We start from the raw sequence: 26464 nt of genomic DNA on the forward strand, positions 1-26464 counted from the left end.
ATTAAGGGAAAATTGAGGAAGATCTCCAAATATCACATATTAAGAGGTATGCTATGTTTTTTACAACTTTCTAGAGCATTCAGAAACACGAAACTCTATAGATATGTTTACAATTCTATTTATACATTTATTTTTACATTGCCTTGTAACTGATGACATAGGAATGTTTACATCTAAAGACCGTTTCAGGCAGGGACTAGCAGAGTAGTGCCTACCTTTTCTTACTTTGTGGCATCTGAGGGCATCTTCCTAGTTTTAAGAGAACTTAGCTGGCTGAAGGTTTTCCTGTTTGTAGTAATATCTGTCATGCCGTGACTTGTGCGCATAGCTGTGTGTACCTGTGTCTTTGCGAGACCGACGGTTACTTACATAGGTAATTTGCATACAAGGTTTTTTTTTTTTTTCAAGATTTTATTTATTTATTCATGAGAGACATAGAGGCAGAGACACAGGCAGAGGGAGCAGCAGGCTCCTGGCGGGGAACCCAACGTGAGACTCGATTCCAGGACCCTGGGATCATGCCCTGAGCCAAAGGCAGATGCTCAACCACTGAGCCACCCAGGCGTCCCTTCATATAAGTTTAATAGTGCCCAGTACTACACTTCTCAGCCTCCCCTCCAGCATTTACTAACCATTCTTTGATAATTGGAAAAGTAGCATTTTTGAAACTTAAATAAACTACTGCACACCATCAGTTTACGTACTATACAAAAAGATATTCATGAAGGGAATTGGGTACTTAAAGGAAGAGGGAAGTGTTGAAAAGGAAAGGAGAAAAATGTCAGGATGGGGGGAGCGAGATACCCTGTGGGGAAGGCCTCACCCCCTCCGCTGCACTTGAGCCCTGAAACGCCGGCAGAAGGCCAGGGCCTGCTGGTGAGCAGCACACACGGGAGTAGATTTGTTCATTTTGTTAAGTGAATACAGCTGGTTGGTTCAGTTAAGGCAACATGCTAATAAGATTAGTATTATATAAACTACCCCCTTTATGGACTATTGATGCATTTTAAAAAATCAGTTAAGTACTCGCCATGTTCAAGTATTGTAAAAGATTCTGAGGACCAAGAGATTAATTTTTTAAAGAGATGAAGAAGGGATCTTTATCATCGAGCAATTTGCAGTTCCTATAAGTAGCCCCAAACTGTACTTCGAACCTCAGGTTAACATCTGAAAATATATTTCAGGCCTTCAAGCAAACAAAACAACTGAACCCCTAATTTCAGGGAGAACAGCTAAGAGGGTGCTGGGGGTGGCCTGTTCTTTTCCATAAATAGTTGATTGAGCGCATCTCTTTGCACTCCTTCTTCATAATCTTCTAGCCTGATCCTCACATGCTGGAGACTTCCTTGGATGCTCAACCCATCCCCCTTTACCTTCCAGGGAACTACAGAAATGTCTTGAATGTGATCTGTGTTTGACAGTCTAGGTACCACTCAGACAGGATGTAGGCTGGAGGCTAGCCTTCTCGAGGCCTTTGTGGAATCCTACCTACTACCTGTGCATTTGAAGATCTGACAAGCAGGTATCTTTCTAACTGGCAGTACTTGTTTGGATAAACTGCTAATCCTTGCTGTTTTGTGTTTACTTTCTTTTTTTTTTTTTTTAATTATTTTCTTTTTGATTTTTCACATTTCTTCTGTGAATGGTCACCTTTAGTTGGCCACTTCGGTTGAAAACTCCCAATTTCAGGCTTATAAGCATATAAGAAAGATTTGTATTTTGATGAATTTTAATATCCTCTGTATCATCTGGAGGACTAATATAATCTACTTGACATCCCTGGATTTTTTTTCCTTGAGCTACACCATTATGCCTTTAAACCTGAAGTTAAATTGAAGCTGTATGAAATTTTTTCACTTACAGGATTTGGGGTAGATACTTCTGCTATGACTCACTTTTGACTTTTTAATTATTTTTGGCCTGAACTCTTCAATAATTCAGCAAACATTAATTGAGCAGCTAGGCTCTTAGGGGAAATAGCAAGATGAGTAAAACACAATCTAGTCCTTGCCCTCAACAAGTCCATGATTAAGAGTGAGGAGAGAGACCAATACACAACTAATTATAATAAATTTCAACTGTGATAAATACTATAATGGAACATAAAAATGCTATATGATCGCAGAAAAGACAGCCATGAAAAAATAGTGTTATAGCTGGGACGGTAGAACAGAACTTCTTTATCATCCAATATTCCTAGACACTCTCAATGAAATCATTAAAATCAATTATAAAAGTACAAGTTAACTGGGCAGCAAATTGAAGAGACTTTTGAAAATTTAAATTCTTAATCCCATCAATAATATATGATATTTTTGCTGCTAACTAGAGAGGAATTTAAAACTCGAGAAAAAATTTTATTTGAAAGCTAAGGGATTTTCCAAGCAATCAGGGTGCTTTCTGTTACAGTTTCTTTCTCTGAAGCTGACAGAGGAGACAGTTTGAAAAGTTTAGGGCAAAACTTTCTGAGAAAACAGCAGTTTAGTTAGGCAGATAACTTTGGGTCCTAAGTTTACATTACTGAAGGCCTCTTCTGCAGCAAACTGAAAAATTTATTTAAATATTTTAACTGTGAACTATAATAATTTTAGTAGTCTGGAAAGTTTTGCCCAAATATTTCTGTTGATAATTGGGTTACATACTATGTTTATAAGGTCGACTGTCTATCTATCTATCTGATAATATGGCACCATAATAAAAAAAGATAGAGCCAGTTGAACTTTTATTATGATTTTGAAAAACTAAAGAAACCAATGAGAGTGAGAAAAAGCCATTTTTCCCCCTTTTGTCCCATATATGGCCGTGAGTATATCGGACTCAGGCTTCCTGAAAAAGTAAGTTCCATATTCTGTACAACTCACTTACCCTTTAAACTTTTTCAGGTTGATAATTATACTGAAACTTCATTAATCTGGACTTACTAACCAGATTGTCTTATAATTCTTTTGAACTCTCTTAAGGAGGACACAAAGGGGGAGGAAAATCAGAAAAAAAAATAAGACACAGTCCCCAGTTCCAGGCACATGGTAGGCACTTGGGAAATGTAGATTGAGTGGATCAGGCCAGTTGACAAGTAATATGTGGTTACTCCATTGTGACTCTACAGTATCTTGAGTGCTACAGGAAAACAATGGTCTTGAAATGATGCCTGTTCCTCAGTCTTCTAAACAAAATTGTGTTTAGGGAGTTCAGTTAGGGACAGTGAAAGGATTAGTATATTTTAGAAAGATTTGCAACAAACAGATTCAAACCAAAAGCATTTACTGCTTTGCTCTCTATCATACTGACAATTCGAGTGACTGCAACACCCCTTGTCCAACATTCTGGCCCATCCAGGCTATAGAGCATTTGTTCCAAGTATCTAGTTGGAGGTAGGGTTCCCAGTGGATCTGTGAAGGGCCGAGCAAAACTGTGTGTGTGCTTTTCGGTGCTGCTAGTTGTGTGTGCATGGGAAGGCCACCGAAGGATCTGTCTCCTCTGTTGCTCCCCTCACCTGTGTCAGCCGATTGTGACCAGTGTTACAGTTAACAATTGTTTCTTATGGGCCAACCACACTCTTCTGATAACTTTAGCTGTATTAAGTCATTTAGCCTTCCTTCTCTTACAGTAGTGGGTACTATCATATTTCTCATTTTGCAAGTGACAGGGAGGTTACCTTATTTGCCCATGGTGACAAAAGTAGAACGTGGCAGAGCTTGGTTTCAAGCCCAGGGCTGTCTGGCCCCTTATGCCATCCTATGTGTCTCTTTCTGAAACAGCAGAATGTTAGCATATCCGTCAGCAGCTGCTGGTCTACTCTGAAAAAGGCCTTGCTTTAGTGGAGCTGTACAGGCAAGGATGCTGCCTCCCATGAAGATCTTAAGACAGAAATGTAAATGTAAATTTCACTCATTAAAACCATAATTAATTTATTGAAAGTGAACTGTTATTATTTCAGGGACGAATGCATATTGGAATATGCTGATTATTTTAATGAACCACGAGCCTCTTCTGGGATACTTCCACTGTATTATTTGCCAGCAGGTCACTGTAGATTTTCAAAGAGGGGAAATAAAAAGATTGCTGCTCATTTTCAAGTTTTGCTTTATTAAAAATGCAAAAGAAAATGTGTGCTGTATAATGTATTTTGGGGAGATAATAAGAAGATATCTTTGTTTAGGTGAGGGCCAATATCATCTATTTTAAATCCACATTTCTCCTTCTGGGTACTCATTTCTTGTGTTACAGATACCCGCTGCCAGGACCAGTTTGTTGTGTTGTACCCACAGCAGTATCTCCAATGTAATTGTTATGTTTGACATTTGGAGCCACTCATTCAGGTCCACTCCACAGCATACATATTCTTAATCTTTTCATGACACACAGTATAAAAGCTTCCAGAGTTTGGCTTGCTTTTTCTCTTTTTTGTGCCGTATGGTTATGAGGTTGGTTTCACTGCTTATACTTCTATGTTGCAGAAAAGATTAACATGAACACACCATCCTAGGCTCTGAGACCATTTCAAAACACTTTTATTTAGGTCCCATCATCAATTCCATTTATTCATAGACCATATTAATTCCCCATTGCTACTATAACAAATTATCACAAATGTAGTGGTTTACAACACATATTTATTCTTTTACAGTTCTGGAGACCATAGTTCTGGAATCCATTTTATTGAGATGAAGTCAAGGTGTAGGCCAGGCTGATCCCTTCTGCAGGCTCTAGGGGAGAATCCATTTCCTTGCCTTTTACTTAGCTGCCTACAATCCTGGCTGATGGCTACCTCCACCATCTTCAAAGTGTGTCTCCCCAGCCTGTGTGTCCATTGTCACATGGCCGGTTCTCTCAGACTCTGCTTCCCTCTGCTTCCCTCATCACATTTTTGAGTGCCTACCATGTGCCAAGCACTGTGCTGGATAAATCAATAGATAAGGCAAATGAAGTCCCTGCTCCTGTGAAGCTTACAATTTTGTAAACAGATAAATGTAAACAGTAAAGTCAGGTAGTGATAAAACTGTAAAGAAAACGAAGTGGAATGATAGAGAATTGGCACTGGGAAGGGTGTCCAAGACGCTGAGACTCAGGACACAGTGATGAGCCAGCCATAGGAACACCAGGGGGCAGTGGGTTTCAGGCACACAGAGCAGTAAGTGCTAATCAAGCCCGAGGCAAATGAAGCCACCTGACTAGAGTTTGAGAACAAAGGCAGAGAATGGTAGGACCAAAGTCACAGAGGACTTGTGTCTGATGATAGGGCCTCATGGGTTATAATAAGGAGATTGGATTTTATCTCAGTGTAAAAGGAAGACATGGAAGTATTTTAAACAGAAAAGCAGTTAAATTTGTATTCTTTTTTTTATATTTTTAAATTTTATTTGAATTCGATTAACATATAATGTATTATTGGTTTCAGAGGTAGAAGTCAATGATTCAACAGCCTAATATAATACCCAATGCTCATGACATCAGGTGCCTTCCTCAATACCTGTTACCCAGTTACTCCTCCCCCGCCCCTCCTCCAGTGACCCTCAGTTTGTTTCCTGTGTTTAAGAGTCTCTTATGTTTCCTCTTATTTTTCCTCTCTCCCCCTATAGGCCTCTGTATTGTTTCTTAAATCCACATATGAGTGAGATCATAGAATAATTGTCTTTCTCTGACTTTGTTTAGCATAATACCCTCTAGTTCCATCCACATCATTGCAAATGGCAAGATTTCATTTTTTGATGGCTGAGTAGAATTCCATTGTATATATGGACCACATCTTTATCCATTCATCTGTCAGTGGACATCTGGGCTCTTTCCATAGTCTGGCTATTGTGGACATTGCTGCTATAAACATCGGGGTGCAGGTGCCCTTTCAGATCACTACATTTGTATCTTTTGGGTAAATACCCAGTAGTGAAATTGCAGAGTCCTAAGGTAGCTCTGTTTTCAACTTTATGAGGAGTTTCCATACTGTTTTCTGGTGTGGCTGCATCAGCTTGCATTTCCACCAACAGTGTAAGAGGGTTCCCTTTTCTTTGCATCCTCACCAACATCTGTCATTTCCTTACTTGTTCATTTTAGCCATTCTCACTGGTGTGAGGTGGTATCTTATTGTGGCTTTGTCATTTTTTTTTTTTCAAGTAAGCTCTACCCCGGGACTTGAACTCACAACCCTGAGATCAAAGTCATGTGTTCTGCAGACTGAGCCAGTCAGGTGCCCTGAAATGTGTCCTTTTTTTTTTTTTTTAAGGTTTGATTTATGTATTCATGAGAGACACAGAGAGAGAGAAAAAGGGGCAGAGACACAGGCAGAGAGAAAGGGAGAAGCAAGCTCCATGTAGGGAGCCTGATGCAGGACTCGATCCCGGGACTCCAGGATCACGCCCTGGGCGAAGGCAGGTGCTAAACTGCTAAGCCACCCAGGGATCTCCCTTATTGTGGTTTTGATTTGTATTTCCCTGATGCTGAATGATTTCGAACATTTTTTCATGTGTCTGTTGGCCATTTGTGTGTCATCTGCCCATTTCTTGATTGGATTATTTGTTTGGATGTGGAGTTTGATAAGTTCTTGGTTTTTTTTGTTTGTTTGTTTTTTTGGGTTTTTTTTTTTTAGTTCTTGTATTCTTTAAGAGATCGTTTAGGTTGCTGTTTAAGGAGTGGATTCTCCCTGCAGGGATGTATCTGGCCGCACCATTCCTCCCTTTTAAACTTTATGCTTCTTTCCTGTTACTAGCTGGAGCCCAAATAAAGATCTAAATCTCAGGTATAATTGATGGAATTGAAGGTATTAAAACCTAGACCATGGTAGTACCTTGCTAACCACAATAAGAAATGCCAGTTCCTAACTTCTTCCCAATACTTTACAGACACTTTGGCAGTTTATGATTTCCATAAAAGGTAAACCAAGCCTCTTTACAATGGTAAGAGATTTTCTTTTTTTTTCTTTTTTTAAAGATTTTTTTAATTTATTTATTTTAAAGAGAGATAGAGAAAGGGAGAAAATTGAGCAGGGAGAGGGGCAGAGGGAGGAAGAAAATCTCAAGCAGACTCCCTGCTGAATGCAAGGCTCAATCCCATGACCCTGAGATTATGACTTGAGCTGAAATCAAGTCAAATGCTCAAATAATTGAGCCACCCAGTTATCTCTAGATTTTTCTATATTAATTATAGATAAAACCTGAAGCAAAGGATCCCAGATGGACCAAGAAGGAAGGAGGCAGTCAAGAGTGGAATGCTATGGTCAGAGCTGAGAATGAGCGCTCAAAAGAATATGTCTGGCATGATGTCTGTTGGTCTCTGTGGAGGGACAGATGAGGGCAGATCAGACCTTAAACTCCCATGGACAAGTACCCATTGCCTATCATATCAAATAAAAATCCCTCACTGTAATTCTCAAGACCATATGCATGTGGCACTTGCTTCTTTAAAAAGCCTCCCTCAAAGTCCCACATATCCAGGTCGGAACAGTGGTTATGGTTGAACATTCCTCCCCAATACCCTAGACAAGGAAGGGGATTATTCCTAGTACTTGTCTTGTTATCTCATTGCCCAAAAGTCTTTGGAAGAATTACCGTAAACCACAGTGCCACCTAGATAATAAGTTTGTTAAACCTTCTCTGATGGTTGAGTGATGGTGATCATCTCCAAAGGTTTATTGACTTTTTCCATGCTCTGTCTTTAACATGTATATTGTGGAAGTTCAGATGACAAGGATGATCCTGGCAACAGTTCATCTCAGGCCTGTTTCTTCTGAAAGTGGGAGGAGGTTTTAGTTTGCATACCTGATGGTCCTTACACCTGGCACTCAGGTGTCCCCTGGCCTCATTTACCTAGCACAGTTTTCAGTATATGATGAATACGCAAGAAATGTTGGAACCAAAAAACCTAAACTGAGTGACAGACTCCATTTTTTGGTATGTATCTGGACTTTTGAGAATACTCTATAGTTTCTCTAAGACAAAGTCACATCTTAAAAAAGTCAAAAATGACAATCAAACACTGCAGGAGGAACCCTGGGTGGCGCAGCGGTTTGGCCCCTGCCTTTGGCCCAGGGCCCGATCCTGGAGACCTGGGATTGAATCCCACGTCGGGCTCCCGGTGCATGGAGCCTGCTTCTCCCTCAGCCTGTGTCTCTGCCTCTCTCTCTCTGTCTCTCTGTGACTGTCATAAATAAATAAAAATTTAAAAAAAAACACTGCAGGAAATATAGTAGTTGAATATTTTTACTAGAGGTGTCTGCGTGGCTCAATTGGTTAAGCATCTGCCTTCAGCTCAGGTCATGATCCCAGGGTCCTGGGATTGTGCCCAACATTGGGCTCCCTGCTCACTGAGGGAGCCTGCTTTTCCTCCTCCCTCTGCCCCTCCCCAGCTCATTCATTCATTCTCTCTCTCTCTCTCTCTCCTTTCTCTCTCTCTGAAACAAATAAATAAAATCTTAAAAAATATATTTTTACTAACCTGTTTAAGGCATCCTGTATAAATAGGATAAGTTGGAAAAGACTGTATTTCCAGCTTTTTTCAAAACTCTCCGTCATAGAAGGAATATGACTTTTCAGAATAAGAGTGCCCCTCTCACACTGGCTGGATGGAGATGTTAGGTATAGAGCATTGTTCATCCTTGTCTAGGATACAATCATGGCTCCATACCTAAAATTTAGGTTTTTCCCAAGCCCTGTGGAGGTCAGAAATACTTCTAGAGCTCTTCATAAGTCTAGAGATGTTAGGTATAGAGCATGTGTTCATCCTTGTCTAGGATACAATCATGGCTCCATTCCTAAAATTTAGGTTTTTCCCAAGCCCTGTGGAGGTCAGAAATACTTCTAGAGCTCTTCATAAGTCTAGAGTTGTTTTAAAGATGCTATCCAAGCTGGGGACAGACATTCACAGCCTTGAGGAATCTGGCACTCATGGCTGAGAAAACAGAGGAAATGGAGCAGCATATGCCTGTGGATGTACACGTTCCCCATGTTTCAGCACATTTTTATTGTGAGCAAGCTTTTAGAGACAAAGATCAAAGATATGTCCAGGAGAGCACTGGCCAGGTGTGAAATTCCAGGTGACAAAAGGGAAGGAAAAGAAGAGTTTGATGGGAAAGGAAAGGAAATGTAGCTTGTTTCCTTTTATTCTCTGTATTTGTCCTGTTTCCTCTCCAGGAAGTTTATGTAGATTTCCAATACCCCCAAGCAGTCAACATTAGAGATTTATCCTCATTCTTTTCCATATGACGACAACCACCATCATGTCAAAGGCCAGTCATTTATTTTTGCAGCTATCACCCCTGGCAGTCCCTAGGATTAATAAGTGCCTGATCCTCTTAATACAGAAAACCTACTTACCCTTCTGCTTCCCACAGTGCTACAAATAGGGCACACATATGAACTGGGGATTATAAAAATAAATCAGGCTATGTTTTGTTACGTATACACACCAGTGACAATAAGAATAAAGAGTAAGAATAAAGTGTGTCAATAAGTTATGAACTTATCCAACCAGTAGAGCCTTCTGAAGGGCAGAGTCTTACGGCTCTTTCTTCAGTGTTAGTTTGGCCAGAAATCTGGAGGATCTCTTAATGTCTTCACTGCCTCATGAAACATTTTGTAGGGACACTGTCTAGAATTGCTATAAGGGAACTATTATCAGAGAAGATAGTATGCACTGTGTCATTTGTCCCCCTCCCTCCGAACATCTCTTTGGAGCTAACTTCCCAATGAAAGCTAAGGATGTTTACTAAGCACTTCTGAGAAATTTGTTCACATTACGAGAATACAAATTACAGGAACTCAGTACATTAGCAATAGAGAAAGTTTAATGGGTCTGAGAAAGGTATAAATTTAGGGAAAATGTAAATTGCATTAATAGGAGAGTCTTCACTGAACAGCAAGTCTCTTGAAAGGGTAGTATTTAGTAGTGGGGGGGAAGGTACTCAAGAGTCTTGCCACTTTGATGTAAAAAGCGTATCTGGTAAGTAGAAATTGAAAATGACTGCTTTGATTTTGTAATATGAAATATATACTCAATGTTAAATAGGTAAAAACCATTTGATATGGGAAACTTGGTTGGTTCTGGGCCATGTAGGATATGGAAATCTTTTCTGTGGTCATCCCCCCTGGACAAAGAACCAACTAACTTCTCAAGGACCTCCAGAATTAGAAGGTTCAGAGGCCACCCCTGACTTCATAGGCTTCCCAAACTTCACTGCCTCAACCTGCTTTGATGAGCTTCAGCATGCCCTTTACCTCCTGGCATTTGGCAAACCCTGAGCACAAACTCATGTATAATATTCAGGCATAATAGCTGCAAAGCATAGCATCATTTGTTTCTGCAAACTGTGAAGGAATCAGTGTGGTGTGTGTGTGTACGCAAAAAGAAAAATGTGAAGAAAAAGTCTACGTGAGAGATTCAATTAACAGCATTAAAGAGTTTGCATGTCAGTATTGTAGACTATAAAATTTGTTATACAGAAACATTTATTTATTTATTTATTTATTTATTTATTTATTTATTTATTTATTTCAAGAGAAATGATAAATTATCCCATCAATCTAGGTTCCCTTACCACATCAGGTCTGGTTTAGGCTGACAAGAAAAATGGACAGGACAAAAGAAGATCATTTAGAAAATATTACAGATACCTAGCAGGAATGAGAAAGTGGTAAAAAATATTAATGCAGTTAAAACAATTTTGTTGAAAAGATGAAACATTGATCACAAAGGCTGCCTGTAACTCTATATTGGCTGGTGAGAAGAATAATAGTAACAATAATAGCAATAATAAGCTGTAATTGTTCTTGGCCAGGTACACTTGCAGCTTTGAAACAGCATTTATAAGGAAAAGCTGAAGAAACTGGGGCTGGTCATTGGAACAAAGGATAATTGTAGTGACCTAATTGCAGCTTCTATTATAAGAGCAGGAATGATAGCAGGACAAATTATCTCCACTGTCAAAAAAGAAAGCTGTACAGCAGGTAGTTTATAATCTCTTTTAATGGTACTACTTCTTTTACCCCATAGCTCTCCCATGAAAAACCCTCGCTGACCTCGACTACTATCACCACTATAGGTAGCAAGCCTCCTCTTCTACTGTCTATTCATCTCTGTCTCTGTTGTTTGGGTTCAGACGGTAGTAACAAAGAGCATGTCCATGCCTACATCTTCCCAGCATGAGTCAGGTCAGTCAGAAATGTACTGTTGATACATTCTGCAGGAGACAAATTGAGCAGGAAACAACAGGCAAGAGTAACAGTATTTCATAGAGGTTTTGAGGGTAAAGTATAAAGTATGAAATACTGATCAGTAATGTTTAAGTGGACTCATGAAAGGCAAATAATAGGCTCACAGAAATACATGCAATCTATATCACAGATAAAGTGCTAATATCTTTATCTGTGACATAAAGTGCTAATATCACTACTATACAAAGGTCTTTGAAAAATTGAGGAGGAAAATGACACTCTGATAGTAAAATCAGAAAAAGATATGGACAGCTTACAGAAGAGGAAATGAAAATGGCCCTTAAACAAAGGAAAAGAACTCAGCATCATGCAATAAGACACAGGCTAATTAAAATTTCACTAAACTATCACTTCCACCTATGTTTATAAAATATCCCAAAGTTCGACAACATGTTCTGTTGGTGACATGGTAGGGGAAGACATCCTCCTACACTAACAAGTCGTTAATGCAAAGAGAACAAGCATGGAAGGAAATGTGTCATCATCTGGGAACATTATATGTGAGTTTCTCTTTGAGCCAACAATACTGCTTCTGTGAATTCATCCTAAGTGGCAATAGCAAAAATGTAGACTTACTTTTGCATAAGATTTGTCATTATGTCATTATTTCCAATGGTGAAAGATTGGAAATACCCAAATATTCAAAAATATGGGACTCATTAGAGAAACAAGCAGAAACAGTAGACTATTATGAAACTTTTTTTAAAATGAGGAAGATCTCAGTTCACTAATATGGAGTTGTCTTCTGAATATTGCTATGAGAAAAAGCAAAATATAGGGGAAATGTATGAGTAAGAAGGAACATAGATATGTAAACATGTTTGCTTTCATTTGAATAAAGTATAGTTATATTGCTTAGGCTAGAGAGAACTTGAAAGCTATGTAACTATATATTCCATATAGTTGAATTTGGAAATGTAAATTTATCTAACAAATGAAATTAAATCAAAAGGAAAAAAAGGCAATCTCTAAGAATTGAAAATAAACAAACTAAAACAACCTAACTGTAAAACAAACTGGCTGCATAGTTAACTCAGGAAAAAGAATTAAAGGGATATTATAATACAGCATTTTGACTCTACCTATTTAGTGGGATATGTCCTAACAAAAAAAAGGAGCTATAAACATCTTAAACTTCATTCAATGATCTCTTAGTAACATTGGCATTATTTTAAGACTATGTATTTAAAACTGTATATATAATACAAATAATGTTGTCAGTGGTATTAAGAATCATGATTTTTCATTTAAAGAAAACAAATAAATACAAACTTTTAAAAGTTAAGTAAAGATTCCATAATGTTTACTTTGAATTGGAAAGAGCGGTATGAATTTGAGATTTTTTTTTGGAAAGAGGTATTTCCTAACTCTATCCATAGAAAAGGCAAGCAATGATAATGCAATGGCAGTGAGCTTCCTAGAGCTCAGGTTATGTGCTCTGGATATCACTTCCTACTTGACAGATTGAGTGCCTGGGTGAAATGGCTGCTTCCAAGATAGGAACACGAGATACTCAACATGAAGCTGGGACAACTTATGTGTCAAAAAGCAAAGAAGTATCAAAGACAATTAGGTCAAGTCAAAAGGACAAAGGAGCCAACATAAAGCAGTTTCCATTGACTAAATATGGAACAGGGTGTGCAAGAAAAAAAGTAAGGAATGCAATTGAAAAAAAAAAGGAATGCCATTGATTAAAAATACCAAGTATGTATTAAAAAAAAAAAAAGATACGAGTTCATGGGGTGGTTGGGTGGCTCAGTTGCTTAAGCATCTGATTAGGTTTTGGCTCAAGTCATGACCTCAGGTTCATAAGATTGGGCCCCAGGTTGGGCTCCAAACTGTGCATGGAGCTTGCTTAGGATTTTCCCCCCACCTGACTCCATTGCTCATACGTGTTTTTTCTCTCTCTCTGTCCCCCAAAAAATTAAAAATTAAAAAAATATGAGTTCATAATGATATTCACAACCTTTCATCTCCCCCCCAAAAAAATATCTAATAAATCATTGGTCACCATTGGAATTATTAGGGCAGTAACCTTACTCTGAAAAATCAACAATTAAAAAGAATTAAGGATTTATTCTGCTTACTGTATAATTCAGGGTAATCAAACTTCAATATAAGGTCACATTTACAGGCTCCAGGTAGACACATCTTTGAAGGGACCAACACTCAACCCACCACAGTATTCTTTCCCATCAAAAGTTGAACCTGAAACTAAATCTCCAGAGACACTGTCCAATATAGTAGCCATAGTTACATGCATTATTTATATTTAAATTAACTAAAATTAAAAATTCATACTTTAGTCACTATAACCACATTTTTTTAAGATTTTATTTATTTATTCATGAGAGACAGAGAGAGAGAGGCAGAGACACAGGCAGAGGGAGAAGCAGGCTCCATGCAGGGAGCCCAACGTGAGACTCGATCCCTGGTCACTAAACCACTGAGCCACCCGGGCTGCCCTGTAGCCACATTTCAAGTGCTCAGTAGCCACATGCAGCTGCTGTGTTAAACAGCACACATATGACATGAACATTCCCATCATCGCAGAAAGACCTACTGGGCATTGTGGCTCTGGAACTACTTTTCGTAATCAGGAAATATGGGGAATAGAGAAATAAGTTTAATCTCACCACAAAGAGGGAAACATATCCAGCATGTGGGACCACCTACAGGACAATCTGCCTGGTTTCTGCAACAATTCAGGGGCATGAAATAATTAAAAAAGAAAAGTATAGTTCTTTACAGGAAATGAGACTTAAGAGACATAACCAAATGTAATGTGTTGGTAGTTTTTGGAGCCTGATTCAAATAAATCCAGGGAGAAAGAGACATGTTTTAGGTGCTTGGAGAAATTAGTTCATTAACGAGGTATTTAGATGACATTAAGGAATATTGTTAATTTTTAAGTTGATAATGGCATTATTGTCATGTAATAAAATGTTCAAGATTTTTTGTGATATGTTTTCTGAAGCATATAGAGAATAAATGATGAGGATTTGCTTTCAAAATAGCAAAAAAATTTAAAAAGAAAAATTAGATGAAAACAGTGGCAACATCCTTAAATATTGAACACAGAATGGGATAATAGGTGTATGGAGGTTCATTGTACTACAATCTGTACTTTGGGGTATCTGAAAGTTTTCGCTATATAATTTTTAATGTGATCATGTTTAGATTATTTGTACTTAATATAAATGAAAGAAATGTTCATATTGAAGTCAAGCACCTAGGTGGAATTCAAGAATCCAATTCCTGCTACTTATACATGGTCTCTGGCAAAACATCTAACCCTTCTGAATGTCGGTTTCCTCATCTATAAAAGATAATGAGATTTGTGTGCCTTGTGGGAAGTGAGTTTCATAACTGTGGGAAAATTCATCGCAAATACTATTCGTGTCTGTTCTTCCTGCTGGATAGATGAAATACTAGATAGGATGGACTCGTGTGTAGGACCACCTCTCTGATTTGGAGTGTTGGGAGGGCAGTCTTCATTACAGGATTTTTTTTTTAATTCACCTTTATTTTTAGCCCTAGATCAACCAGTCTTACCATTTCCACTGCTACATCTTCATCCATGCCACCATCTCTCACCTGGATTATTTTGATAGCCCCCACCTGGTTCTCATGGCTCTTTTTTTAGCCTAGCACCCCCACCATCTTCTCAGTCATAGCACTAACATAGAGATTCCTTTGACATGCAAGTCAGATTATATCACTTCAATGCTTAAAGCCTCCCATTGGCTTCCTACCTCACTGAGAGTAAAAACCAAAGTCTTCAGCATGGATCTCAAGGCCTTACATGATCTCAGTCCTGATTTCCTCCCTGGCCCTCTGACTCCTCACTGTCTCACACTGGCCTCCTTGTTTTTGGCACTTGCCTACCTCAGAACCTTTGTACTTGCTGTCTCCTCTGCCTGAAATATACTTCCCCAGCTATCTGCAAACATTTTATGCTCCTCTTCAAGCCTTAAATCAATATTCCCACACATTACCTTACCACATATTTAGAAGTCTAACCCTCCCACTCTACCCCAATACTCTTTGCACCTTTGTCTGTCCTGTTTTCCCCTATAGCACATATTGCCAGCTGACATTTTTTATTTTGCCTAGGTAACTTGTTGTCTGCTTCTGCCTCCCCTAGCTGGAGTATAAATTCTACAAAGACAAGGACTTCTATGCACTGCTCAATCTCAGCATCAAGAACAAAACCTAAAACACACAGGTGCCTGACAAATGTTTATTGAATGATGAATGCAGAAACTTGTAACAGACTGAAAACAAGTTGTCTGGTCTTTAGAGGATGTGTTTATGGATCAATAAGAATAATATGTACTTATCAAAATCAATAGCTGCCTTATAAATTGGTACTTCAGAAGTGAAAAGAAGATGTATTTTCTTAAGCAATTAAAATATTTTCTCAACAATCACACCCATTGTCTTAATTTGTTATGATAAAAATTACTTTTAGGTAAGGTATTTAAAAGGGAAAGAATTACATATAAGTAAACTTAGAATTGATTGCTCCTAATATGTTAGATTCTATCATATGTATTTTAAAAGGTATAAATAGCATCATAAGCATTTTTGCCTTAATTTTTGTTTTCTGTTTAAGGGGTTTTTTTTAATTGAAGTATAATTTGCATACAGTGAAATATTTAGGTCTCATATAAACAGAAGAATATATTCTATTTTGATGAATGTATATCAAGATACTGAATATTTCTCTCACCCTAGAATGTTTCCCATTCTCATCCCCCTGCCTTTCCCTATTCAGTACACGCCCTACTCTGGGAAGCAACCTTTCTGATTGCTATGCCTGATCCAGAATTTCTTATAATTTGAATTATGTAGTGAGCTTTTGTGTGTGTGTTCAGCTTCTCTCACTGAGCATGATAATTTTGAGATCATCCCTGTTGTTATTTCAGTAGCTTATTTTTTTTGTCATTGTTGCTGATTTATATTCTGTTGTATGAATATACCATTGTTTGGTTATCCATTCTCCTGCAGATGGACATCTTATTTCCATTTCTTGCTATGATGAATAAGGCTGTTACCAAACATTCTTCAATGATTTTTGTGGACCTCTGTTGTTGTTTCTCTTGTTAAAGTACCTGAGAGGTGAATTGTTAGGTCATAGCTTTGGTGCATGTCTAGTTTTATAAGGAGCTCCCAGACCTTTTCCCAAAAGGATTGCATTTTTCATATTTCTGGCAGCAATATATGAAAGTTCTGGATGCTCCCCATCTTTTCTAGCATTTGGTGTTGTCATTCTTTTTCATTTTGATAAAGGTATCTCATTGTGGTTTTAATTTGCATTTCGCTGATGACTTAAAATGTTCAGAATGTTTTTATTTGCCTATTGCACATTTCTAGATCTCCCCTTGCAAAGTATCTGTTTAAATCTTTTGCCCAGTTCTAACAGGGTCATTTTTCTTTTTTTTTTCTAAGCTGCAAGTATTTTTTATATAAATTCCTCATTAGATATGTGTGCTATAAATGTTTTCTCTCGTTTGCCCATCATTTTCTTGATGCTTGTTAATGAGAAGTTTTTAATTTCAGTGAAATTCAGCTTACCCATTTTTTCTCTTATGATCCATGCTTTCCATGTTTTCTCTAGAAACTATTTGCCTACCCCAAGGCTATGAAGATATTCTCATTTATTTTGTTCTAGTAGCTTTATTGTTGTAAACTTTATGTTCATGCCTATCTTCCATCTTAAATTGATTTTTGTTATGATAAAATGTAAGAACCAAAGTTCTTGTTTCCCTTATGGATTTCCCTTATGTATTTTCCAGAGATTCTCCCTTCTAAATCAAATTGTTTTGGCATGTTTGTTATAAATCACTTCACCAAATATGTATATTACTAGACTCTGTCTTCTATTTCATTCACCTACTTGTCTAATCTTTGCCTTGATTACTGAAGATTTATAGTAAGTCTTAAAGCCAGTACTATGAATCTTCCAACCTATTCTATTTTTCAAAATTATTTTGGCTATTCTTTCCTCCTCACCTTCAAAATCAATTTTAACATTACATCATTAATTTTTGGAAAATAAACCTGAAAACAGAAAAGAAAAGAAACCTGAGAGGAGTTTGATTGGCATGACATTGATCTATTCATTTGGATGAATTGACATCTTGCAATATTGACTTTTCTGATCTATGAGCAAGCTAGAACTCTCCATTTATTTAGATCTTATTTAATTTCTCTCGAGTATTTTATTGTCTTCAGGGTAGGAAATGTGCACATCTTTTGTTAAATGTATTTTATTGTCTTCAGGGTAGGAGATGTGCACATCTTTTGTTAAATGTATTTTAAATGTATTTTTTAAGTTTGTAATGTTCTTTAATCCCATTATAAATGGTATCATTCTCTTAATTTTGTTGTCTAATTGTCCACTACTAGTACATAGAAATACAATTCACTTTTCTATATGCAATTTGTATCCTACAACATTAGCAATAAAAACTATAACTTAAGAAAACTGCCCTAGTCAAACAAATATACTTAAAAGTATATATTGAAAGCATTATCAACCCAGAAAAACTTTTCTAAGTAACATCACTAGACTTTAAAGAAAAGAATATGACAAGATAAGTGAAAAGAGTAAGTTACTAAAGTAATTTATAAGAGAAATAAAATTAGATTATCATCCACCTTTTCAACAGCAACATTTTGTCATAAGAAAATGGTGTCACATATTTTAAGTACCCAAGGGGAAAGGTGGATAATTTTATATTCAGCAAAAGTGGCTGTCAAATATAAAAGACATACTGTTACCAACTGAAGAAACACTGTCCCATGAGTTCTTCCTGAGGAATCTAGTAGATGACTGCATATTCATTGACATTAGGATTTTTCAACCTTATTAAATATACATTTATTTTAGTATATTAAATATATAGTTACTTGTAATGATCAGATTAAATGAGAGTTAAATTCTAGCATATAACTGCTATATGCTTTAACAATGTAGGTATAATGCAGTTACAAAATGGAGGAATGAAGAGCATATAAAAAGAGGAGTTTAACTCCTTTTAATAAATCATTTTGAAGACTCCTGGGTAGCTCAGTGGTTGAGCATCTGCCTTTGGCTCAAGTCATGATCCCAGGGTCCTAGGGTTGAGTCTCCCATTGAGTTCCCTGCAGGGAGCCTGCTTCTCCCTCTGCCTACGTCTCTGCCTCTCTCTGTGTGTCTCTCATGAATAAATAAAATCTTTTTTAAAAATAATCAGAGATCCTTGGGTGGCTCAGTGTTTTGGCGCCTGCCTTCGGCCCAGCATGTGATCCTGGAGTCCCGGAATTGAGTCCCACATCGGGCTTTCTGCATGGAGTCTGCTTCTCCCTCTGCCTGTGTCTCTGTGCCTCTCTCTCTCTCTCTCTCTCTCTCTCTCTCTCTCCCCCCCTCTCTTTCTCTCATGAATAAATAAATAAAATCTTAAGAAATAAATAAATAAAATAAATAAATGAAAAATAATCCTTTTGTTTATGGTAGAATTTGGTATTGCTATTGTGAAACTGTCATCTATATAGTACATAGTAGAGCAAGTTGTAATCATCGAATATTTAGTTCTAGTATTCCCTGTGTCTTGAGGAGCAGGATTCTTACTGTAGAAGAAAGGAGATACATATGTAATATAGAAATGTAGAAGTGTTGAAGAGACCCCTGGGGTATCCTGCTATTTCTTAACCTCACTGATAGTTACAGACATGTTTACTTTATAGCAGCTCTTGGATCCATAGATTTGTATTGCATGAATGTCTGTATCTCTGTTTCATTTTGTAAATAAAGGGTAAACAAATTTTAAAAGGTACAACAAGATTTTAAATGTTAAAGTCATCTTACATTAAGTCTTACAGAAATCTGCCAACAACTTTTACTAAATATGTTCCTTTTGTGGGGAAGCTATAGGTAGATAACTCAAACCATTCTGTTCTATCACATCAGACTTACACCCTAGCATTCAGTAAATCATGCACTCCCATGCCCCCTTTGCTTGTAATCCCTCCTTCTGACTGGAATACCTCATATCCTTCCTACATCTCTTCTCCAAGTTCCTTCAAAACCTAGTTCATGTGGCACTACCTTCATGATTCTTCCTTGATAACCCTAGGCTGAATTGACTCTGACCATTTGTACATTTGTATCTTCGTTTTCCCCCATTGAATTATAGTTACTTGTTTCTGACTCCCTGATAATGAGTCAAGGATTGAATTCTTTTTTTAATTTCTGCTGTTCAATATAATATCAGTATGAGTGAATAAATCAATTAGCCAAATTAACAGAAAGAAAACTCACATGACCCTCAAGGAGCTTGTAGTCTAGTTCTGGAAGCAGGATGTGTAGAAATAAATCAAAAATGTTTTTGTTTGTTCTGAAAAGTAATATATAACAATTACAGATTGATAGAGAATTACTCAATATATATGGGTTGAAGAGAATTGTTGAGATCTATATGGAGCTGTAGAAGAGTTTAAAATGCACTGCAAATGAATAAATGAATAAAGTTAAATCTTTATTTTAAAAAAAACTAGTCAAATATTTGATTAATGGAGAATGAGTACTTGGGAAAAACAGTTGTTTTGAAAGGGACCAAACAAATGTTCAATGAACAGTAATTTGAAGAAAATCATCATAACTGAGTCGATAATGGAATCATGAAAAATCAGGTTTCCAAGACAAACACAGCCTATTGCCTGTTTAATTTTTTTTTAAGTTTTGATTCACTGTAGTGGTCAAAATGTAGTTATAAGGGACTTTTTTTGATTTCTGAATTTTTCTTAAATTATCCTAAAAACATATGATATAAAAATTCAAACAGTATACCTTCAATTCCACTTTCCAGAGGCAATCACCATTATGAATTTTCTTGTACCTTTCCAGACCCTTTCTATGCATATCAGCAATATGTAATATATCATACAAATGTCTATATCTATCTTTGCCCATATGTGTATCTTATTTCCTTTGAGTATGGGAATAGAATGACCATATTTTTTAGTTGTACCATATGTCTTTTCTAAGTCCCCTATTACTGCACATTTAGGCTATTCCTCATTTTTTCATTATTTTGATAACATATAATATGTTTTTCTTTTTTATCATATCTGGGATTCTTTAGTCACAATAAAGACATTTACTCTATTTTCATTTATTGTCATAAAAGATAAATCTGATCATCTGACTTTGTTACTTTTTTACTGCTTCTTTTTTTTTTTTTTTTTAAGATTTTATATATTTATTTGAGAGAGAGTGAGGGTAGAGAGGAGCAGAGTAAGAGAAAGAAAATTCCAAGGAGACTCCCCACTGAACACAGAGCCTGACACAGGACTCCATCTCACAACCCTGAGATCATTACCTGAGCCCAAATCCAGCTTAACCAACTGAGCCAACCAGCTTAACCTACTGAGCCATCTAGACACCCTCTGTTTTCTATTTTTATATGGTTTGAGTTTAATTTCATACATTTATTTTCTGATAATTTGTTGTTTTAGTAGCTTTTTGTAGTAATATTTAATATACTATACTCCGTTTCCTGATTTATCAACTTTCAAGTCACTACTGATAGCTGCTCTAAAAAAGTGAGGAAATGAATACAGCTGAATATTATTAGCACTTTATCCTAAACATCCTTATTGGTTTCTGATTTTCACTAATGATTATTATTTTTATATTATCAGAGTTTATCATATTTATGTTTTTCTGTAATTATGTTGCTACAAATATTTAACCTTTAACCTAAGGTTAAAGTACTGCTTACCTTCACACCTTTCATTTCGTAGCCCTATGAAGTTGAATTCCTCATTTTGACTCAATTTTTGGCTGTTTTTTTTTTTTTTAAAGATTTATTTATTTATTTATGATAGTCACAGAGAGAGAGAGAGAGAGAGAGAGAGAGAGAGGCAGAGACACAGGAAGAGGAACAAGCAGGCTCCATGCACCGAGAGCCCGACGTGGGATTCGATCCCAGGTCTCCAGGATCGCGCCCTGGGCCAAAGGCAGGCGCCAAACCGCTGCGCCACCCAGGGACCCCTGGCTGACTGTTTTTAATTATTAAGTAGTTTTTCACAGTGGGTCAACAAGCTCTATTCCCTTAAAAGGTCTAAGAACTATTCTTTTGGCTTTATTTGTGTTTGAGGCTAGCCTGAATTTGCCTGAATTTAGATGACTTGATTTTTCTCCTTCTTGAAACATTACTTATGCATACTACATGCAATAACCCGTAATATTTTCTCTTTTATTGTATTTTTCAAATATTTGTTATGACCCATTAAATTAATTTCATGTTTAATTTTTTTTAAAAAAAATCTGTGCTGAAATGTAGTGTTAAGACATGGGGGAAATAGAGACCTAAGGTCACCAACAGTTTCAATTCCATATGTTCTTTCAAAATATCTTCTTGCCACATCTGCTGGGTGCACACCCTGGGGGCTTGTTTTCCATAGTCTTCCATTTTTGGGAGAGCAGATCAAGCTGAAAGAGATCCGCTTGCTTAGTGAAGCCTCTTAGATTATTGGTATTATTTTGATGAGTTTATGTTTGTTTAATCTCTGCTCTGATGATTCTGCCTTTTAGCTATAGGACAGGTTAGAGCTTCTTTTCTCTTCTCTCTTTTTACTCTATGAAGTTTCTTCAGTGTAAGAGGAAATATATATATAGATTAGAGGAAGTATCTCTCTTCTAGCTTCACCTCTCTTCCAGTCTTATGTTGGAACCGCACAAGGATTTACCCCAGAATTCCGAAGGATCCTACACTTGCTTTCAAATTATCTTTTTCTAAATAAAAGTTTGTTTTCTGTAGTCTTGATCCTACTTTCAGTGAAATGTATATGCTGCTAGAGATGTAGGCATCTATCAACTCTTAACTCTCCCTTTTGGGTTGAGTCCAAATTTCATTGTATGGTGGAAGATTTATGAAAATGAATTTATTAGTTCATTTTTGAATTCCATTACAGATGGAATTTTTTTCTTCCCAATTTCTCAATTGTTCATTCATTTAGAGTTTGAGAGAGGCAAGTAGAGTAACCATACTCTTATTCCATCATTTACTATAATCTCTTGTTAGGGATCCTTGATCTGACAGAGATATGATGTAAATGTTCTTTAGGGAAGATGACCCAACAGACTTTTAAGGTATAGATTAGAGTGGGACAAGGTGACATACCAGAAAATGTTAGAATAATCTAAGCCAGCACAGTCCAATAGAGCTTTCTGCAATGATGAATCTGTATCTATCTGCATTGTCCAATATAATAGTCAAAAGTCACATGGAGCTATCGACATGTGGTTTATGAAATCAAGAAGCTGAATTTTACATTTTATTTAACTGTAACTAATTCTAATTTAAATGTCTACAACATCAAATGGGTAGTGGCCACCATATTGGACAGTGCAGAGCTGGGCAGTGTAGTCTGAATACTAGAGTTTATCTCAAGAAATGGAAATAAAAGAGAGTATCCAAGAGTTATAATGGAAACAAGGAAACAACAATGCTTTTGTAAGGAAAGAAAGATAAGAAATTTAAACAACTCAAAAGCACAGTGCTGTGGAGATTGGGGAAGCTGGTGGTACCATACAATAAAAAAGATATTTTATCGGGCACCTGGGTGGCTCAATTGGTTAAATGTCTGCCCTTGACTCGGGTCAGGATCCCAGGATCCTGGGATCGAGTCCCACCCACATTGAGCTCCCTGATCAGTGAAGAGTCTGCTTCTCCCTCTACCCTTCCTCTCTACTCACACTCTCTCTCTCTTTCAAATAAATAAATAAAATCTGAAAAATTCTGTTTCAAAAAAGGATATATTATCAAGAGTTATTTTGTAAAATAGACATTTTAACAGGTTGAGTTCCCAGTGATAAGAAGACCTCTAAGTGGAAATGACTATAAACAATTAGAATTCTCACACTGAATTGGGGCAGAGAGAGGTCAGAGCAACCAAAAACAAAACAAAACAAAACAAAATCTATTTCCTTGACATTCCTCTCTGGAGAGAATCTCTTCTGCCCCCATACACCCCTTTTCAGATTGCCTTGTCCTCTCCCACACACAGAGACCCTGATATATGGCATAATAATGACGGTTCAGAGAAATTATTATTTCACCTACTGAGTGATTAATATGAAATTAGTTACTGAAACACTCAGTGGTGCAGAGAGGATCAAGGAGAAATTTAGTTTTGTTTTAGAAAGAAAAAATGCGAGATAAAATACTGCTTTGCATATGCGGAGTACTTTTCATCTGAGAATCTTTACATACCCAGCAAGCCTAATTAATGAGAAAACCTCTAAGAAAGAGAAGTGATGAGATAAGGAACACAGATACTGGTGTTCTATTTCTGTGACTTTTAAAAACCAGGCTTGGTGTTTTCTTCTTTCATTAATGCACAAGTGTAGCTTTATGCAGTAACTGCGAGATGTTCATCTTTCTGCTGAATGATTTCTCATGAAGGCATCGCGCTCAGGAGGCATAGTAACCACACAGAATCCCACCTCCTGACTTTATTGATGTACTGCGCTCTCTTTGCAATGGAAATCCATCCCTATCATCGTAGTGCAGCGAGTGTTCTCTGATAATCCAGTCTGCACTGTCCCTGAAAGGACTGTTTTGTTGCAGAATAGAGCAAGTTATCTTCTTTATAAAAAAAAAAAAATGATTCAAAACAAACATCCGTGAATCTAGAGCTAATGTGCCCTGAAAGAGGACAGGCAGGGCTTCTTAACAGGTACCCTACCATGTAATCTTCCTTTCATCTTCATTCAAAATCCCTTGGAGATTCAAGTTCCTCTTTACAAAAATATAAATTCTTCTAATTACTTATGTGTAGGGTACATGATTTGACTTAGTCAAAGAGATATGCAATAATGTATCCTGGCATTTATTTTCATCTGTCGTGACTTGGGGATAGATGCTGGATTTCTGTCTATACGTTCTTCTTCATGTTTTTTTTTTTCCATGCCTTTTCTCCACTTAAAAAAAAAAAAAAAAAAAAAGCCGTTCTGCCAAAAGAGAAAATACCTTGAAAGATAAAGATGATGGCTTTTAAAAATTCTTACAAAGAGTTTGATGTTCTGTAAAATAAAGCTAGCTGCCATGTGCAAAAACAGCTGTTTTTGCTTGAAGAGGAGAAGGTACTGAGAGAATTCAGTTTTTGTTTTTTTAATGCATCCAAGCTTTCTATAAATGCGTCCAGGCATGTACAGATCTTTCCCTTCTAGCCCACAGCCTTCTTCTATTCTCAGAGCCCAGGATCCAGGCTTGTCCCCATCCTCTCTTGAGTTCTTCCTCTCGCTGCCTGAGCCAGCATTGCCTGGCTTCTCTCCTAGTGCATACAGAGTGCACCCTTTTTGCCCAGTGATGGAAGGTTACCTTCTTTCCTCATTAGCACGGAACACCTCCTGACACCATCGCATCACCATTGTCCAATAAGATGCCACAGTGACCTTTCCATTCTAACACGTAACTGAGAATTTAGGAGAGCTGCTATAACACTTTCCAGATTAAATGTCAAATTCTTAAAATTCAGATGGATTTGGAATCCACCTAGGTATATTTTTTCTACTCTCATTCCCAGCAGTCTACGCAGTACACTGATTAGCAGTAGCATTTTGTAATACCACTTAAGGCTTGAGCGCCGTGGAGTCCTGCCAGTAATGTTTAATTCACTTATATGTGCCAATTCATCTCTGTCAGGAGCCTATTAATTTCTTCACTATTTTACTCTGTCCCAGCCCCTATATAATGAGACACAATGATCCCCATTTGTGTAACCAAAAAACTTAGAGTCTCTCATAAATTACCTCGTATCCCACTGCTTTTAGTGACCAGAAAGCTTCTGTATTTCTTTTTCATATTTAAATCAATTTTTGCAAGCTCTTTCCTTTAAAAGAATACACTAGAACTCTTGGGTACCAAATAGTGAAATCATAGCCCAAGTATGTGATTCTGATGGGCTCTTTAACATGCATCCCTCTCCCAGGAAGACTTTGTCTTATCACAGCACAGACGTACTGTTCCCACAGGCACTTCCAGTTTGTAGGAAGGGAACATTAATGAGAATCAGCCTCTGACTCTGCAGTTTGCCTAGGCATCGGTGGACAAGATGTCAAAATACCTATAGCATTGCTATAAAAGTAAAGACCCCGTAACAAATAAAGGTCAGAAATGTAAAATCAACCCCATGGGTATGCCATTGGCATCTCTACATGGTGTGATGTTGAGTTAACAGGAGAGTACCAGCTGAATCTCTGACTAGGAAGAATCAGCAGATTCAGGAGACTCTGTTGTTGGATTATCACATAAGGTTCACATATGTCTCTGCTACCTGTTTTACATTTTTTTTCAGGATTGGAGCAAAACATCAGGAACTAAGGGAAAAGCAGGCGAGAGGTCTCATTGATTATGCTACTGGTGCAATTGGATCACTGCACGATATGGATGATGATGAAATGGACCCCAACTATGCCAGAGTGAACCACTTCCGGGAACCATGTGCCTCCCCAAGTGTCTATAGGTCACCATCTCCACCTCGGGCTGGACCACTGGCTTACCATCGGGATGGCCGTCCACTGTCTCCAGAGAGGGACCACTTAGAGGGTCTCTATGCCAAGGTCAACAAACCATATCATCCACCAGTCCCAGTTGACAGGTAATATAAATTATTGCAAGACAAATAGAGTTTTAATTCAGTAAGTTTCAAATCATCTCTACTGCTGAAGCCAATAAAAATATATCCTGTAATCTATTAAAACTGAAAGGGGATAGTCACTTTGGTAAAAGCTATGCTTTGACCCCACCCCACCCCCCCCAGAAGGTATCAGCCACCAAAAATAAAACAAAATAGCCAGTTATAAGGTGGCATGAATGAATGGTAGTTATTGAGTTCATGATGCAACAGGGAGAAGTTTTTGAAAGGGTATTGTGGCAGAGAACTAATGATGGAAACTTTGAAGGAATATTGTCCTTTCTCCTAAAAGTCTTCCTATGAAAGATTTATTCAAGAAGATGTCATGACACTGGAGGGTGAGAAGTAAGAGAATGGCGGCCTCTACGTAGGTATAATGGGGCTGGAGTTATATTGAGCCACAGAGGTGCAGAGGACCTTGAAAAGCAAGGTTGGGATTTTACACTCGAGGAAAATGTGATCCTGTATAGATGTTCATGGATGATCAGAGATAAAAAAAAAGGAGATAATCTTGGCAATAGGAGTTTGATGAAGTAGAGAAAGATAAGAGGTGACAAGGCCAAGGATCCTTA

At 37.4% G+C, this 26464-nt stretch overlaps 1 protein-coding gene across 6 annotated transcripts in view; it reads left to right on the top strand.

Moving 5' to 3' along the window:
- The window catches only part of PARD3B (par-3 family cell polarity regulator beta), a 981887-nt gene that overhangs the window by 799365 nt on the left and 156058 nt on the right, over positions 1–26464 (top strand). For all 6 annotated transcript variants that reach the window (XM_041737018.1, XM_041737019.1, XM_041737013.1 and 3 more), the window contains one exon: positions 25554–25856. In XM_041737018.1, coding sequence (XP_041592952.1) covers positions 25554–25856 — 303 coding nt within the window. The remainder of the gene's footprint in view (positions 1–25553; positions 25857–26464) is intronic.

Source organism: Vulpes lagopus, chromosome 22 (assembly GCF_018345385.1).
Source record: "Vulpes lagopus strain Blue_001 chromosome 22, ASM1834538v1, whole genome shotgun sequence".
In the NCBI taxonomy this organism is placed as follows: Eukaryota; Metazoa; Chordata; class Mammalia; order Carnivora; family Canidae; genus Vulpes; species Vulpes lagopus.